The 19,166-nt window shown below is 46.5% G+C and overlaps 1 protein-coding gene across 1 annotated transcript in view; it reads left to right on the forward strand.

The window, feature by feature from the left end:
- The window catches only part of CNBD1 (cyclic nucleotide binding domain containing 1), a gene marked incomplete at its 3' end in the record, with an annotated part of 195,662 nt that overhangs the window by 167,119 nt on the left and 9,377 nt on the right, over positions 1 to 19,166 (forward strand). Inside the window, exon 7 of the mRNA XM_081111520.1 lies at positions 635 to 810. Within this exon, the coding sequence (XP_080967646.1) occupies positions 635 to 810 (176 nt within the window). The remainder of the gene's footprint in view (positions 1 to 634; positions 811 to 19,166) is intronic.

A 19,166-nucleotide genomic window follows, 5' to 3' on the forward strand; every position in this document is an offset into this window, starting at 1 on the left:
CCCCGGCCCCCGGGAGCTGCTGCTCTGTTCTCTTCTGGGCTGCGGCAGGATTTGGACCCAGAGAGAAGGCAGGCGGCTGGTATGTCTCAGGGCATGAGGAGAGGCAGCTTTGGCAAATAAATGATGCGAAGTTTCTATTCGCAGCCAGTTAGGAAGCAGTCAGCGCCCTGAGCGGCCTCCACTCCTGCGCCGCGATGTCCGGTCCCTGACCTCCAGGGGCCCGCGGCCGGTGTGGAGCGCCCCCAGGCGGAGCGGAGAAACACGGGGCAAACCCCTCTGCCTTGGCACCTCCCATACCGATAGGCAGAGCGGCCTCAGGAGGGGAAGGAAACATGTGCAAACATCCCCTGGGCTGGGCTGCTTTCCCTTTGATCATAACGTCTTACTTCCTGCGGCCATGAGCGCCTCGGGGCAGGTCACGTGACAACCGCCGGGGGAGAACCACCGTGTGCGCGGCGGGCGGTCCGTGCCCTGGTGATGTGAGTGGGCATTGCTGACTCCTGGGGCCGCCTTGAAGTCCTGTCGCCCCGGAAGGGAGTCTGCTGAGAGGAGCGCCGGGTGGTGGGGCCCTCGCGCCCTCACAGAGCCTGGGCAGTGGGTCTGGCGCTAACCCTGGCCGTTGGTTTGCTTGCAGTGCTCGGAAATGATGGGTTTTATGTGATCCTGAAAGGCCTGGCTCGCGCGCAGACGCAGCTGTACAAGAGCCTCATTGAGGAGGAGGGCTTCTCGGCCACGTGCATCCCGCAGAGTTTCCACAGCTCCGCGCACAGCGAGGACCTGCAGCAGCCGGCCGCTCGCTCGGGCTCCCTGGTAAGACGGCTGTGCTGCTTCCGTCGCAGCATGGCCTCCCTGTTGCACGGTGTACCCTCCAGAACCGTCCACATGGCTTCAGGGAACCCTGAAATGTTTAAGATACTATGTCTTTTAAAAATAAAAATGAAATTAATTGTATTAAACTTGAAATTTGTTAAAAAAATTAATGAGAGAAGCCTGCAACAACATCCGCCCACTGGAGGGGTTCATGGTGCAACTGATGACGGAGACAAGACCAGTGTGGTTGCCACAGTGAAGGAGGGTCATGGGAGAGAGGGAAAGGTGACTTGGGGAGGGGGCGCCGACGATCATGGGAGGCCTTTTAAATCAGGTTAGGAATGTGTGCTTAGCTTGTTTATCTCAAGAGTGATGCCAAGGTGTGTCTCAACCCGCAAGTCTTGAAGAAAATTCATCTTATAGGTAATGTTTCAAGCTGCCAGCGGTCAGAGCAGGCACCCCAGGACCGTCCTGGGCCTCTGGGTGCTCCGAGGTCTGGCCCACTGAGCCTGGAATGGTGGCTAAGGAAGCCAGTGTTAGACTTGGGGCAGAAAAGAGCCGAAGGAACCAATGACAGAGAAACTCCTTCGCTCCATGGAACCACACAAGGCCCTGGGCAGCCGGGGTGTGTGGGGCTACCCCCCAGGGTTGTGTGAGTGCGCTCTGTGATCCTCTCGCAACGACGAAGCCGTAAGGACTCACACATGCCCATCGCTAAGCGGCCGTGATTGCAGCTGGGAACCAGGAAGTGTGATGTCTCCAGCTTTGTTCTTTTCTCAAGACTGCTTTGCTAGCCAGAGTCTTCCACGTTTCCTTATGACTTTAGGATTATTCTCTTCTATTCTGTAAACAGTGTTGCTGATATTTTGATAGGGATTGCATTGACTCTGTACATCACTTTTGGTAGTATGGACATTTAGTGTTTTTTTATAAATGACAAATTTTGAGATCTAACTGACATGTAATACTGTGAAGTTAAAGATGTACGACAGGTTTACTGATGCATTTATTCGTTGCAATAGGCTTACCACTGTAATGTGAGCTAACCTCTGTCTCATGTCACATGATTGCTATTTAATTTTTGTGGTAAAAACAATTAAGATTTAGTGTCTAAGCCACTGGAAGTTTGTGATAGTGTTATGGGTTGGCTCAGCAAGATAGACCACCGACTCAGAATTTAAATTTAGGAACCTTTTTTTTTAAATATATTTTTTATTGATTAAGATATTACATATGTGTCCTTATCCCCACGTTACCCCCTACACCCCCCCCCCCCGCTGATGCCCTCCCCCCCACCCCCCCGTTGTCCGTGTCCATTGGTTAGGCCTATGTGCTTGCATATAAGTCCTTTGGTTGATCTTTCCCCCTTACCCCCACCCTCCCCTACCTTCCCTCCAAGGCCCGACAGTCCAATCAATGCCTCTCTGTCTCTGGATCAGTCCTTGTTCATCAGTTTATGTTGTTCATTATATTCCACAAATGAGTGATTTCATGTGGTATTTATCCGCTCTCCAGTTCCATCCATGCTGTGGCAAATGGTAAGAGTTCCTTTTTCTTCTTCCTCTTCTTAAAGGATACCTTTCAGCATTTCATACAATGCTGGTTTGGTGGTAATGAACTCCTTTAGCTTTTTCTTATCTGTGAGGCTCTTTATCTGACCTTCTATTCTGAATGATAGCTTTGCTGGATAAAGTAATCTTGGTTGTAGGTTCTTGCTATTAATCACTTTGAATATTTCTTGCCACTCTCTTCTGGACTGCATGGTTTCTGTTGAGAAATAAGCTGACAGTCGTATGGGTACTCCCTTGTAGGTAACTGAGTTTCTTTCTCTTGTTACTTTTAAGATTCTCTCTTTGTCTTTTGCTCTTGGCATTTTAATTATGATGTGTCTTGGTGTGGTCCTCTTTGGATTCCTTTTGCTTGGGGTTCTCTGCGCTTCCTGGACTTGTAAGTCTATTTCTTTCACCAGGTAGGGGAAGTTTTCTGTCATTATTTCTTCAAATAGGTTTTCAATATCTTGCCCTCTCTCTTCTTCTGGTATCCCTATAATTCTGATGTTGGTATGCTTGAAGTTGTCCCAGAGGCTCCTTACACTATCTTCATATTTTTGGAATCTTTTTTCTTTTTCGGTTGGGTATTTTTTGTTTCTTTGTATTTCAAATCTTTGACTTGATTCTTGGGATCCTCTTGTCTGCTGTTGGATCTCTGTATATTATTCTTTATTTCAGTCAGTGTATGCTTAATTTCTAGTTGGTCCTTTTTCATATCCTCGAGGGTCTCACTAGATTTCTTGAGGGTCTCACTAAATTTATTGGCGGTTTCCATAAAATTCTTGAAAAACCTTATAAACGTGGTTTTGAACTCTATATCCAGTTGTTTGCATTCCCCCATTTCTGTCATTTGTGACCTGTTTCTTTGTCTCCACATTTTTTATGCTTCCCTGTGTTGGTAGAGTGGCTTTGTGTGCTAGGTGTCCTGTAGGGCCCAGTGGCTCAGCCTCCCCTGTTACCTGAGGTGGACACTCTTGGTGTACCCCCTTGTGGGCTTTGTGCACAGTCTTGTTGTAGTTAAGCCTTGATTGTTGTAGGATCACTGGGAGGAATTGACCTCCAGGCCAATTGGCAGTGAGAATTGGCTGTGTCTGCAGTGGGAGAACTTCTGTGCTGAAGACACCCTTCTGGGGCAAGACTTGCTTCAGTGGGGCTTTGGTGCTCACTGAGTCTGCCCCCTGGGTGTGTCCCTTATAGATCTGAGGAGTTGTAATCCGGATGGTCCCCCTCTGACCACTGGGTACACTGGCTCTTGGAGGTTACCCAGCAGGAGCTATGAAGAGAACTGCAGATTCCCCTTCCTTTTTTGGAGTTTGGAGGTGCCCTGATGAGGCCCAGCTGTGAAGCAATGCAAGCTGCTGTGGGGCCTTGGGCCTTCTCTTGGAAGTTCTGGGTCTGTGGCCCAGCTGCAGTTTGTTAGGTAATTTTCAGGTTGCAAAGGGCCAGGGCATTCATATGCAAAAGCCTCTGCCACAGCCTGGTGGGGTGGGGTCTCAGGGAATCAAAGGGTGGAGCAAGGAACTATGGAGGATTCTCAGCCCTGCCGTAAGGGGCCGTGCGCGTCTCAGTGTCCTGATAATTTAATTGCTGCAAGCACCTCTGAGGGAAAGCCGCCCTCGAGTTCCGAGTTCTGCCCGCTGCCAGACAGTCCAGTTTCTCCCCGTATGAGTCCTGGGTCCCCAGAGACTTCCCGGAACCGGAGTTCAGAGCAGTCGGGAGCTTGTGACTCCCTCCCGATTCAAAAAGACAGCCGCGTCCTCAGGTACCAGCCCCTTTCCGCACGCTCAAGCCTCCGTACCTTTGCACTTTACTTCCGCAGCTCCTGACCCTCAATGTGCTTTTCTCTTTCCTTCTAGCTGTAGAATTTCCACTCCGCCCGCCCTCCTGTAAGTTCTGGATGATGTCCGTTCTGTCCTTTTATTGTATTTTGAAGTTGTTGTAGGAGGCAGCAATTTCGGTGTTTCCCTATGCCGCCATCTTAGTTTCTCTGCTTAGGAACCTTTATTAAGCTGGCCAGCTGTCTGCAGTCCCAGCACTCCGCCAAAGCAAAGGCTGAACTGCAGCAATGACTGCAAGCGTTACAGTCTGTTTGTTTGCAAAAACTACAAAGTTACAAAGCCTTGTTTACGCAATTTGTTCCTGACACAGTATAGCATTATCACCTTCCTATCTATGTTTTCCGGGAACAGAGAGCACAGTATATTGAGGAGGGACCATGAGACCATATCTCAAGGCCTGACCTGATGTCAGTACCTTCCTATCTGTCTGTTCCAGGAACAGACAGTACAGCGAGCCCCGATATGCAGCCCAGCACAATAGTATTGCTGGCTGTATCCCATGTGCTGTGCGTTAGATCTCTGGGACTTACTTGTGTACAAGTTGCAAGTTTATACCTTAAACATCTCCCCTTTTTCAGCTCCAGCCCCATTGTATGCTAAATTTATTCTGTATTGACTAAATGTATTCTGATGGCTATGATGGCATGACATATAACCAGGTTTCAAAATTCCACATATGTGATAGCTGAATTCCACATTCAGTATATATCTTTCTCCATTTGACTCATCTCACTTAGGTCCACCCATGTAGTTGCAAATGGCAAGAATTTCTTCTTTTTCATAAATGAACTAGAGACCTGGTGCACAAAATTCATGTACACAGGGGTTCCCTCAGCCTGGCCTGCACCCTCTCACAGTCCGTGGGCTCTCGGGGGATGTCTGACTGCCGCAGAGGCAGGAGAGGCTCCTGCCACCGTGAGCTAGCTTCTAGCTGAGTGGGCTCCCCTTGTGGGAGCACACTGACTGCCAGGAGGCAGCTCCTGCATTGAGCATCTGCCCCCTGGTGGTCAATGCGTGTCATAATGACCAGTCATTCTGCCGTACAGTCAATTTGCATATTAGCCTTTTATTATATAGGACTAGAGGCCCGGTGCACGAAATTTGTGCACTGGGGTGGGGGTCCCTCAGTGTGGCCTGTGCCCTCTCACGGTCTGGGAGCCCTGGGGGATGTCCAACTGATGGTTTAGTGGGCCTAAGCCGTCAGTCGGACATCCTTAGCATTGCCACGGAGGTGGGAGAGGCTCCCACCACTGCTGCTGTGCTCGCCAGCTGTGAGCCTGGCTTCTGGCTGAGCGGCTCTCCCCCTGTGGGAGCACACTGACCAGCAGAGGGAAGCTCCTGCGTTGAGTGTCTGCCCCCTGGTGGTCAGCACACAGCATAGTGACCGGTCATTCCACCATTCAGTCATTTACATATTGGCCTTTCATTATAGAGGATACGCTGTAGATGAGGCCCCTTCGAACCATAAGAAATGCAAAAATTCACTGTTAACTCATTCTGGAATTGTCCCCACTTAAAATAAAATTGCCCCCCCCCCCCCCATGGGGCATGTGCTGCACCTTGGGAACCACTGTGCTTGACACTTTTCCTCTCTGAGCTTCATTTCTGCATACGCATATACCATGGGAATTGTAATCTCTTTTCCACCTACCTCACTGGGTTGTCATGAGGAGGTTCTGAGCTAATAAACCTAGAATTGTTTCATCAAGTAAGTGATATCTAAATGGGAAGGAATTGTTATTTTTTAGCCCATGGGTACCCTCACAGGTAGCAGGTGCTGATTAGGGGAGGAGGGCATGATTGTTTCCTGGGACTGTAGCTATGGAAGCTTTGCAGAGGGTTCCACAGGCCTCAGAGGGGCGGGCTCTGGCCAGCAGCCCTATAGCGGTGGTCATCTCTGGAGGCGCTGGCAGGGGGGCGAGGGGAGTGCTAGGGTGGCACTAAGGGGGTGGCAAGGCTGAAAGGGGAGTAACTGTCAAACCTCCCCACTTGGCACCATTCTTTAAATTGTACATGGCCTTTTCGCAGCTGTACATACTCAGGGTGGGGCTCCAATCTCCTGGAGCAGGGCAGGGGCCGGGCCAGGGTGGGGCCAGGTGGGCTAGGAGGGCAGGTTTAGCCGCACCCTTGGCAAGGTTCAGTGCACTTCTGCTGCGGAGACAACGCTACTGCTGTCAGGGAGGGGGTGTTTGGGGGGGATGAGTCTGTCCCTGAGGGGCCGCTTAGGCCTGCCTCCTCCTGGGTCTGGAGTGGTAGGGAGGAGAGGCGTGCCTGGCCCCAGCGGAGGGGGCCCAGCAGCGGCAGGCCATGGGCCTTGGGTGCCTAGGGGCCCTGATGGGTTGGCGCAGGCGTGCTATTATTGTGGGTGCCCCTGGCGGGGGTGGCAGGGGAAGAGATTGGGAGTTGGAGATATGGGCTGCAGCTACCCCCAAGGCTGGGTCTTCTCCTGTCTGGTCAGCCTCCTCGTCTCCCCAGGGCTGCGAGGGCTGTGGTAGGGTGTCTGTGCAGGGGGATTGGAAGACCTCCCCATGGCTGCTGCCTCTTCCTTTTTTGCAGTCCAGGCTCCTGTCAACCACTCTCCTCAGACCCCTGGGAACTTGGCTCCAGCAGTCCTGCCCCTCCATGGCTCCCTGCAGCCTCTGCCCCACTCAGCTCTCCTGGCCGCCCTCCTGTCAGGAGGCTGCAAGGATGCCCTGCTGTGGGGCCAAAGGGGTGTATGCGCTAAGCCTTAGCTAAGCCCCTGGCCCTGCACGTGTGGGCCGGCGGGCCCCCCTCTTTGCTCTTCGCTCACCAGGCTGGCCTTCGCTCTCTGCTCCTGCCCAGGGCCACCCGGCTTCGCTCCTTCGCTTGGCACCTATGCATGCAAATTAACCGCCATCTTTGTTGGCAGGTAATTTGCATATTGCCCTGATTATCCAATGGGAAGCGTAGCAGAGGTACGGTTAATTACCCTTTTCATCTTTTATTAGATAGGATGATATGCTATTGTCTATATAGACCATATCTACTTTCTTCATCTATCCACTGAGAGATGCTTAAGTTGTTTCTGTATTTTGGCTATTGTGAATAATGCTGCAAAAAATGGGGGTTCGGCTTTCTCTTTGATGGCCTATTTTCAGATCCTTTGGATATACACTGAGAAGTGGAATTGCTGGATCATATGGTAGTCCTTTTTTAATTTTTTTGAGGAACCACCATACTATTTTCCATATTGGCTGTACCAGTTTGCATTCCCATCAGCAGTTCACAAGAGTTCCTTTTTCTCCACATCCTCAAAAACACTCTACTTATCTTGTTGAAGATGGCCATCTAACAGGTGTGAGACATGTTCTCATTGTGGTTTTGATTTGCATTTCTCTGATGAGTAGTGATGTTTAGCATCTTCTCATTGCACTGTTGTCTATTTAGTCATCTTCTGTGGAGAATGTCCATTTAGCTCTTCTGCCCACTTTTTAATTGGATTTTTTGTTATTGAATTGTACGAGTTCTTTATATATTTTGGATATTAACCTCTCATCTGACATATAGCTATCTTCCTTATATGGGCTGCCTTTTCATTTGTTGATTGTTTCTTTTGTTGTGAAAACTGGAACTTTACTGAATTCATTTATTATTTCTGTTATCATGTATGTCCTTATATCTAAACAGAATCCCTTATAGATAGCATATCACAGGTTCTTTTTAAATAAAATCCATTCAGCCACTCTGTTTTTTTAAAAATGGGGAGTTTAATCCACTTACATTTAAAGTAATTATTGGTAAGTGAGGACTTACTATTGCTATTTTGTTGATTGTTTTCTGTTTGCTTTGAAGTTGTTTTGTTTCTTCCTCTCTTGTCTTTCTTTGTTACTTGATGATTTGATTTTCTTTTTTTCTTTCATGTATATTACAGGATTTTCTTTGTTGTTACCTTGAGGATTGCTTAAAATATCCTATGCTTATATCTGTCTGCTTAAGTTGTTAACAACTGAACTTCAGTCACATGCTAAACCGCCACATCTTCCTCCCTCCCCTTTGTGTACTTGGAGAATTTACTTTGTTTATAATAGGTATCTATTAGCTTTTCTATGTGGTTACAGTTATTGTTAATATTTTGTCTTTTAACTTTTATATTAGGGTTTGAAGAAATTTATATACCACCGTTACAATGCTGCTTTATTTTGTATTTGACTATATATTTACCTTTACAGGTGAGAGTTATGTTTTCACATGCTTTCACTTTGCTATTTAGAATGTGTTTGTTTCAATTTGAAGAAATACCTTTAGCAGTTTTTCTAAGGTAGGTCTAGTGGTGATGAACTCTCTCAGTTTTTATTTGTTTAGAAAAACCTCTCGTCTCTCTTTCGTTGTTTAAAGGATTGTTTTGCCAGGTATATTATTCTTTATTGGCAGTTTTCTTCAGTACTTTAATAAATTGTCCCACTCTATCCAGGTTCTGTTGAGAAATCCATTGATAGTCTGAGGGGGTTCCCTTTATTGTAACAGATTTCTTTTCTCTTGCTGCTTTCAAAATTCTCTTTGTCTTTTGAAAATTTAATTATAATACATCTTAAGGTAGCACTCTTTAGATTCTATCTATGAGGGTTCTTTGGGCCTCTCAAATCCTGATGTCTAGTTCCTTCTCTGGGCATGGGACGTTGGGGGCATTATTTCTTTCAGTAAGCTTCCTGTCCCTCTGGGTGGGGTGCATGCACAGGAGTGGTGTTGGGTCCAGGGTGAGCATGCACCAGGAGTCAGGGGCATCAGTGGTGCCAGCTCTGGGGGGCACATGCTCCATTCCAGGGAGGCACTGCAGGACGTCTCTGTGGTCTCTGGCAGCAGGGTCCACACTGGCCAAGTCTGGCGTTCCTCATCCTCAGGGACGCAAGTCCTGTGTCCGCAGTGGCTGGGTGTCCGGTCCCCCACTGTGAAGGCCTAAGGTCATCCTGTCCTTCTCTACGCTCCTGGAGAACTCAGGGCTGAGTGGTCCTCTCATCACTGAACTGCATGGCTAGGGAAGGGGATGGCGGTGAAGTGCTTCTTCCTTTTCTCTGTGGGCAGCCTCACTGGTGCTCTCCAACGAGATATTCAGCTTCTCAATTGAACTCTCACACGCTCCTTCCTACAGCTAGTTTAGTTTGTGGATTATTGTTAAACTAGTAGCCTGGTGCATGAAATTAGTGCACATTAAAAGGGAATTAATTAGCGGAAATATTTTAATATTGCTATTTTCCCTTTCTCTATAATAGAAGTGTGAGAGATGAAAGGAAGTTAGTAAAATGTATATGAAAATAATATATGAATTTATTAATAAATAAACAGTAACAAAAGGATATAACAACAGAGGCATAATATAAAAACAACAAAAACATGATATAAAAACAACAGTGATGCAAACAATGACTGATAAAGTGATTAAACTTATTCTAATATCTCCCTGTACATCACACTTTCAGAGCGCTTGACTAATTTCCCCCTTGTGCTGAAGTATTTAGAACTTTAACTTTAACGTCACATGCTCTTCGAACTCTAGAGAAAGCAAAATATAACTGACCATGTGCAAAAACAGGTTCAGGTAGGAATATGCCTACTCTGTCTAGAGTTTGTCCTTGTGATTTATTAATAGTCATCGCAAATGCTGGCATCACGGGAAACTGTCATCGAATTAATTTAAATGGGAGGCCAGTGTCAGATGGGGACAAATCAGTTATTGGAATCAGAACAACCTCTCCCTGTGAAGATCTTGTCAGTACTTCAGCTTCCATAATGTTAGATCATAATCTTTTGATAATAAATCTGGTACCATTACAAAGATCCCATTTACTATTAAGATTTCTCAATATCATGATGATTGCACCACTTTCAATTTTAACTTATGACACGGCATTCCTGAAGGAGTAATACTATTAAGAAATTCGATGGCAAAATTTTTCTTTTCAGCATCATCTGTGGAAGCAATGGAATCATCACTCAAATATGTGTGAAAATCTCCATCGAGTATATCCAAAATGTCTTCGTTTAATTTTTGAACGTGCTCATTTTTTTGGACAAAGTATTGCATGTGTAGATATATTTTTAATATTATCTATAGATATAATATTTCCAAAGGTAGCTTCAATAATAGATCCATTATAAATCATTTCACAGGGGATTTCAATAATATCCATTCCTAAATGAAAACTGCTATCAAGTTTGCCATCTCCAAGTTTTCCTAACCATCTACTATAAGTAAAATCTTCTGATCTCATGTTTAAGTGACAGCTTTCTGAAACATCCCCAAACATTGCAGTACTTTAAACTCGTTTGTACTATGCCTGATCCCATAGCATGCGGTACAATACTGAGACATTGTTGAAAATCCCCTCCAAGAAGGAGAACTTTCCCACCAAATACAACATTTAAATTCACAATTTCTCTTAGTAATCTGTCTATGGTGTTTATAGCATGACTGGATGCCATAGTGCATTCATCAATAATGAGAAGTTGGGCCTTTTTAATAGTTTTAGCAACTTCACTGTTTATATAGAGTCTAGAAATTGAAGTTTCATTTAACAAAATTGGTCATTTATATTGGGAATGAAAGGTTCTTCCACCGAGAAGTAAATTTGCAGCAATTCCTGTAGATGCTGTGGGTAAAACGGTACCACCACAACCTCTAATATAATGTATTAAAACTTTATAAAGATATGCCTCCACGCTCCAAGGGCCAGTTTCTGCCTCAAACCTCGCCCTCCCAGGAAACAGCTTGGGAGGGTGCAGCTATTGCCAATATAATCCAAGACACAGTGAGTCCATGCTCTGAGGGTGGGTTCCTGCCTGAAACCTTGCCCACCCAGGAAACAGCTTGGGAAGGGCGCAGACATTTCCAAGACAACCCCTGCAGGACTGACTTCCTTCCGGTTGGTCGCGCCTCAGGTCGTGATGTTACACCCAGAGTTACACCCAGAGCCATAAGTAGATGGCTATTTTTGGGGGGAGGGAGGGGGGGTGAACGTGGGGGGTGTGGACTGAGTGGGATCTCTTGGTCCCTCATCTTGCTGAGGTCTGTGATATTGGTTTGATTTATGATCTTGGCTGGGGTGGAGGAGGGCAGGGAGAGAGCAATTTCAGAGGCTTCTACCTCATCTTCCTTACTATTGGCTCTCGCACCAAGACCAAGAGACCCATGTGAGGGCTCTGCCAACTGTCCACGGAAATTGTGCAGCGAAGGTCCATGGGAATTGCTGCCAGTTGGGCCTCATGGCCCTGTGGCACCACTGTGAGTGAGACCTGGGACAACACCCGTTGTTCCTAGAACATTCTCCACATTCTGCAGCGTAATATGGCCAGGAGGACACTTTATGTACGAGGTTTAAACATCACTACCCCAGGTTTCAGGTTCAACAGAACACTCAGTGGGGTTGTGACCACAGCCTTACCTGGGGCTATGCTGTCCTTATGATTACACAGTGGGCCAGTCCTCAGCTTTTCCTGTCTTCAACTGAGAAGAGATTTTCTTTGTGTTGCCATGGAAACCTTGGATCCCATGCTCTGCCTTGAGCTGATGGTTGATTTTCCCGCTTCCCATTCTCTCCTGGTTATTGCTGGTCCCCAGCCGGTCACTCTGTCCACGGCTCCTAGAGTTCCTCAGCTCAGCCTCCCAGAGTGGGAGGTGGTGCAGCTCCGGCACCGCCTCCTTGGCGGACGCCCAGCTCTGGCCGCAGCGCTGCTGTCCATCAGGGCCCGCTGTGCTCAGGGAGCCGTGCCATGGGGGCGGCTGCATTGCCAGCCGCTGGCAGGCGGTTGTCAGCTCTGAAATTCTTCGTGTTTTTGTAGTTCTGATAGAATCTTTTTAAAAAGTAGGCAGAGCATTTTAACTGTCAGCAACACTAGAGCTTCTGTTCTCGTCTAAGTGACAAGCCTGTGACTGTTCACTAAATTCATGTCAGGTCACTAGCAACTGGAACCTGCTGCTGACTCTGCCCGCTGCGTAATGAGAGCTGTGCCCATAGAACATGTTGCTCTTTGCCCAGTTTTAGTAGCTGACCTTTCTGTGTATTCGTTTAATGGCACTTTTAAAAATTAAAATATTATGACTCCCAAAGGTTTGTGCATACAAGAATTTTGTAATTTTTACAAGCAAGCAAAGGGCCACTGGTATATGGGGATGTTTTCTCCATCTACTGGGCTTGCTGCCGGCACTCGCGTTTTTGCTGTGTCCGTTACAGAACCAAAACAGCAGTGGGTCTTCACTCTCCGCTTTTCCTCCAGCAGCTGGCGAACAAGCGGGCGTCCCTGAGCAGAGAGAACACACGAGAAACCCCGGTCTAGGACCCCGTTCATTCTTCACGACCCAAGTCCAGCTCTGGGGGCTGGGGGACTGCAAACGCCTGCGGCCTTGCTCCCGGCCGGACTCGCAGTGCAGGCAGATGCTCGGGAGGAGCTCTTGTCTCTGCTTCGCTGACGCTGATTTACACCCTGACTTACACACCAGGCAGGAAGGTCTCCGACGCGCAGACGTGTGCCCTAGAGCGCGGTGGGCCGGCTCTGGCGCCAGCGTGTGGACCAGCGGCCTCCTGTGCCTCTGGCTGTCTCCATGGAGCAGCTTCCTTCCTCGCTTCCTCCACACGCGGGGTGGCTACCGGGCCCGCCTCCGGGCGTCAGGGACGCTTACCTGGGCGAGTGCAACCCTGCTCCGCGCAGCCTGTGGGCCCCATAGAGGAAGGGGTACCACCCCTGCCACGGGAGCAAAGTAGGAAAATGTGCAGAATCTCGCTACCTGCTGTGAGGAATGAATGCTCCCGGCTGGCTGCGGGGCAGAGTCAGCACCTGCTTCGCACCCGAAACGCTGCCCCGAGGGTGCACTGGGGGCGGCTCCCAGGCCGGATGCTCACAGCGGGTCTTCCTGCGTCAGGGGGGGCTCCTGTGGGGTCCAGGGTCTCCTCTTCTTCCCCAGTGGGCACCTCTGCCCCTCGGAGCCCCAGAGCCGCACCACGGAGGACAAGCTTCCCTGCAGCACGGAGACAGCCTGCTTCGCCTCCTTTTCTTGCCTCTAGGTCCCGTCCGCTGAGGCAGGTGCATGGCACGGCCACCTGCCTCACTGGCTAACTCACCAGAACTGCTGGCTCCTCATTCACTGGCCTTAGGCCACACGGAAGCTCGGTTGGTGGTTCAGCTGCAGCATCCGCCTCATTCCTGGTCTTGACTGACCCTCACCTGCGGCCTCATGCTCAGGGTTCCCGTGTGTGGCCAGCCCCGCGAATGGGTGGTGCTTTCTGCCCACAGTGTAGTTTTGCTGTAGCTTTGTCACGGCCTCCAAAACGGTACTGCATTACCTACCAAACAGAAATGTGTGTCTGCCTTGCAAATGCTTAGAGGCTTAACAGGATGTGTAGAACACCCTTGCGCCCTCTCAAGACGGGACAATCTTCCAGTTAGAGAGCCGCGAAGAGCAAGGAACAATTAAGTGCAACTGGAAACAACAAAGGTGAGAAGAAAAGCGCACAGAGCGCGCTGGGACAGTCCTCACCTGGAGCCCTGGCGCGGCCGTCGCTGCCATGGCTGGGCCACGCTCCTTAAGGGCTCTGAAGCTCACGTGTGCTTTCATCTGTGCCATTGATTTAGTGGCAGTAATAACACTAATACTATCCTTCTCATCACTCTGCTTTGAGAATCAGATGATCCATGAATGCACTTAAGACAAAATAAGGGCTCAAAGAAGGCCTGCTTTGATTGCTATACGTTACCGATAGATGAGTTGCTGAATTCATTGTTTGAGCTGAAGGGAAGTGTGGTGCTTTTGGGAGGATGTAGATAAGGGGACAGACTGAGAGGTTAAATGGAAGGACTGAGCAGGTCAGGGAAGGCGCTCACTGTGGTTCCCAGGGGCTGCTGGGAAAACGCAGTCGGAGTCACAGGCTATTCCTGGTGCAGTGAGTAAACTCTGCCGCGAACGAGAAATCCCTCCGCCAAACTATTTTGCAGGCCGGGCTAGAAAATCAGGCAGGAGAGCAGAGGGTCTTGAGGTTGAGGGTTAGGGAGCTTGTTCTTCTTGGACTCTACTTGAAATCATGGACATTGACTTACACCCACAAGGGTATTTTACCCAATAATTTATACGTGGCATATTTTTGAAAGAATAACTATAGAAGCCTGGTACATAAAGAAGGACGAATAATTGTATGATCACTGCGGTGGTGCAGGAGTGATGTTATAGGGCATTCAGGACACAGTAATTAAGCTCCTGGTTTGTGTTTATATAAATCAGATAGTTTAAGCATGTGCTAGCAGGACCAGCGCATAAAGGAAACACAATGATATTTATTTGCATTCAGTCTGAGATCTATAATTAGACCATGTATTCCCTGTCAGAGCAGGTGAAGCCATGGTTCCACCTCCCAAGGTAGTTACTGTAAATCAAAGCACAAACACCCAGGATCTTTCTGGAGCTCTGGATACTCCGATGGGGTCTGGTCCACTGAGCCTGGCATTGTGGCTAAGAAAGCCAGTGTTAGACTCAGGGTAGAAAAGAGCCGAAGGAACCAATGACAGTGAAACCATTTAGCAGAGATAATAAGGGTAAATGGAGATAATAAGCACATGCGCATACTCTAATTGCTGGCTGCATGCATTTAATTGTTGAAATGGACTTTAATTCCTACATCTTTCAGGAATAAACCTCCTCTCAATTATCTTTTTATTGCCTTGTATCCATTGCTAGCTAGTCAGTCAATAACAAGCTGAGTGGATGAGGGTTGGGTGGTGGTGGTGGTGGTGGGGCATGGGAATGGGTAAAACCAGTTTGCCGCCAGCATGTGTGTAGCCTTAATTTGGAGTGAAGATATTTTGAGCAAGTTAATCACTCAACCATGGAACCCCATTTTTTCCCATCTCTTATCTACAAGATATTCTAATCTGCATTAACAGTGCAGATTGTATCTTTTTTAGGTGAGGATAATTGAGCCATGAAGATCTTACTCATACTACCCAGTAAAGTTCAGGTTTTATCAGATATTTGGAGAAAATTTTGGGGAACTTAACAGGCATTGATAAATGGTTCTTCCAACTTGAGAAATGAGACATCTTTTTCATCAGGCAGTTGAATAGCAATTTCATCTTAAGTCAAGAATAAAACTCAGCCACTAATTTCAAATGGAAATTTATTCTGATTAGTTGTAAGTTCTGGGCCAAGCAGAATATTGGGGTATTTTGAAGAGTAAAGGCCAAGTCCCCTCAGTCGGGCAGGGCCTTTGTCTCCAGGGTGTCAGACCCTCTGCCTCCTGATTTCTGAGATCGGGTGCTGCTTGGCTTTCTGGTGGGCCATTCTCTGAGCTCAGTGGCCACAGTAAAGAACGTCAAACCCTCCGCCCAGGGCCGCTCCAGGCCAGCCCTCCTGATTCCTCCCCGCTCCTGGCTCGCTCACACACGGACTGTCCGAGGCCCTCTGCAGCTGTCTCAGCTCTGCTCCTGGACCTCTCTCCCAACCCCAGTGTGAAGGTCACATCCTTGACATGAGGGAGCTTATTTTTTTTCTAATGCCCAATATGGTACTCCAGGAACTTTGAGGGCTTTCAATCAGAATAAATTTAATTACAGTTAGTTTCATTTAATTAGACAGAGCTTTCAAAACATCAAAGACAATTGTGAAATGAGTTTTGGTTCAATTAAATTGCAAATAATAAAGGATTTAATCTCCATTGATTCAAAGTTTCTGCTTTTATGTACTGCATATATTTTATCTTAACTGCTATGTTTAAAACACACACAATTATTTTGTTCTTAAAAATGAAATATAAATATTAGAATATTCAGACATTTAAAAAGATAATAAAAAAATCTTTCTGCTATAATTATGGAATTAGAACTTAACATTTAATTATCTCCCCAGTCCTTAAAAATTAATATAGTTTATAGTTTATTTACAATATGAAAATATTTCTTATCATGGCTCATGTAGTGAAACTATTTCTTATCATTACTAAATGTAGTGGCCATTTATTTTCACATAGAGGTTAAATGTGAGGTATAACTAAAAATAAACATTGGGTCATAGCAAAGATGCTACTATTTTAAAATAAATTAGAGGAAAAGTAAAAATTATACTGTTTATACTTAGGAATAATTATACCTAAGGAGATGAAGACCTGTATATTGAAAACTATCAGACATTGATAAAAGAAACTAAAGACACAAATTAATGGAAAAATATTTTGTGTTCGTAGTGGAAGAATGGATATTGTTACAATGTCCATACTCCCCAAAGCAATCTACATATTCAGTGTAATCCCTATCAAAATTACAATGGCATTTTTTGGTTGATCTTTGGTTGATCTCTTCCCACCTTCCCACCCTCCCCTGCCTTCGCTCTCAGGTTCCACAGTCTGTTCTGTGCGTCTATGTCTCTGGACCTATTTTGTTCATCAGTTTATTTTATTCATTAGATCAATCAAAGAACTTGTATGCATATATGCGTGACCCATGTTCACTGACAATAGGGTGGTGAAGGCCTGTGGTGAGAGGTGGAGGGGGGCTAGAAGAGGTCAATGGGGGAAAAAGGAGACATATGAATAGTTTCAACAATAAAGATTTAAAACATTACAATGGCATTTTCCAAAGATGTACAATAAATAATCCTAAAACTTATATGGAACCATAAAAACAAAAACCACAAATATGCAAAACAATCTTGAGAAAGAACAAAGCTGGAGGCATCATGCTCCCTGATTTCAAGCTATATTATAGAGGCCTGGTGCATGAAACTTGTGCACGGGGGAGTGGGAGGGGGGAGCAGGGAATGGGGGCTGTCCTTCAGCTCGGCCTGCACTCTCTTGCAATCCTGGACCCCTATGGGGATGTCCGACTGCTGGTTTAGGCCAGATCCCCCTGGGGGATCCCTCTCATAATCCAGAACCACTGGCTCCTAACCACTCGCCTGCCTGCCTGCCTGATTGCCCCTAACCACTCTCCTGCCAGCCTAATTGGCCCTAACCGCCTCTGCCTGCCTGCCTGATCGCCCCTAACTGCTCACCTGCCTGCCTGACCACCCCTAATTGCCTCTACCTATCTGCCTGATTGCCCCTAAGCACTCTGCCTGCCTGCCTGATTGCCCCTAACTGCCTCTGCCTACCTTCCTGATTGCCCCTAACCACTCTGCCTGCCTGTCTGATGCCCCTAACTGCTCGCCTGCCTGCCTGATCACCCCTAACCACTCATCTGCTTGCCTGATTTCCCCTAACTGCTCACCTGCCTGCCTGATTGCCCATAACTGCCTCTGACTTGGCCTCTGCCACTGTGGCTTAGGACATCTGGAATGACGTCTGGAAGGTCATTTGGCTGTCTGGTCTAATTAGCATATTATACTTTTATTATTATAGATAATACTTGAAATATAGTGGATTAAACAGACACATAGACAAGTGGAACATAACAAAAAGCCCAGAAATAAACTCATGAAAATTGGTCACTTAGCTTATGACAAAGGGGCCAGGAATATACAACAGGAATATGTAGTATTTTCAATTAATGATGTTGGAAAAACTGGACAGCCACATGCAAAAGAATGAAACTATATTATACCACACACAAAAATTAACTCAAAATGGATTAAAGATTTGAAAACATAAAACTAGGTGGTAAGCTCCTTGACATAGGTCTTGAGATTATTATTTTTTGAATCTGACACAAAAGTTATTATCAAAAACAAGTCCTGGTGAGGATGTGAAGAAAGGGAACCCTCAGGCACTTGTGGGGATGTCAGGTGGTGCAGCCACTATGGAAAACAGTATGCAGATTATTTAAAAACTGAAAATAGAACTCCCATATGATTGAGCAATTCCACTTTTGGGTATTTATCTGAAGAAAATAGAAAATAGGATCACTAACTTGAAAAGATATATGCACCTCGTGTTCACTGCAGCATAATTTTCAAGGTACCCTGACCCCACACATGCACAGCCTCCCCACTATCAGCCTCCCCGCAGGAATCGTCCTCATAGGAGTCGTGCATTTGCTGCTGTTGATGAACCTGCATGGATACATCATAATCACTAAAGTCACATTCTTGTTTAATATTTTCCAGGACTCAAATTTATTCTACCTCAAAGGGTGTTCCCTCCCTTGTGCTGAGGTCTTTGGCATAGTCTACTCTCCCATGTCCTTCAAGCGGCTCGACAATCAATCGCAGACCTTCACCCAAAGGTCTTGATAGGATTAGGAAAGCAACTCCCCTGCCAGGTATCTGTCACGTGATCTCACCCCTCCCAAAACTGTTAACAATAAGTCCCCCCACACTCAACACCACACCACGCAATCACCTGTATCGTCTCACGTCTCCAAGGTTGTGCTTTCATTTTTGTAAAAATGAGTTTTCTCATCAGAGAATTAAGCAGGAGAAAGTGTCTCAGCTGCCACTGTCCCTCAGGCATATACGTGTTTCTCCCAAAATCCATCTCTCATTTGTAAGGATCACTCTTACATAAATATAATTGTTCAGGTAAAATTTTTGAAAGCCTAGCAGATTCTTGGACTGATGTCTCATAGCTATAGGTTTGCTTTACCTTACAGCCTGCTTCATCTCCAGAAACTTCTCCAGAACTCCTGCCTTAATGTTGCAATTCTTTATTTTTTTTTTTATAATGACTATTCTGTTTTTTAATTTTTCTACCAGACAGAATGTGAAATGATGAGGGTAAAGGCACCAGGCAGCCTGTTCCATTAGTAATTTTCCCACTACTTCTGCAGTAAGCTCATTTACGGGCTTTCATTTCCCAAGTCATCATTTCTCCACCTCTGTCATTGATCAGAGTGTGACTGGGAAGCTTTTAGTGCAGCTATCAGTGAACTTGATGATGCCAATAACTGTCAGAATTTTTGACAGTTATGTAGACTTTGAGTATGGTCTCCATTTTTGAAAGACAGGAAATTTTTTTCTTACAGTTGGAATTTGTTTCATGAAACTTGGTTAGAGAGTTTGGTCTTACCCTCTGTTAACATTAAGAGGGTTTAGAATGTG

This window comes from Myotis nattereri (genome assembly GCF_964212035.1).
Source record: "Myotis nattereri genome assembly, chromosome: 17".
NCBI lineage: Eukaryota > Metazoa > Chordata > Mammalia > Chiroptera > Vespertilionidae > Myotis > Myotis nattereri.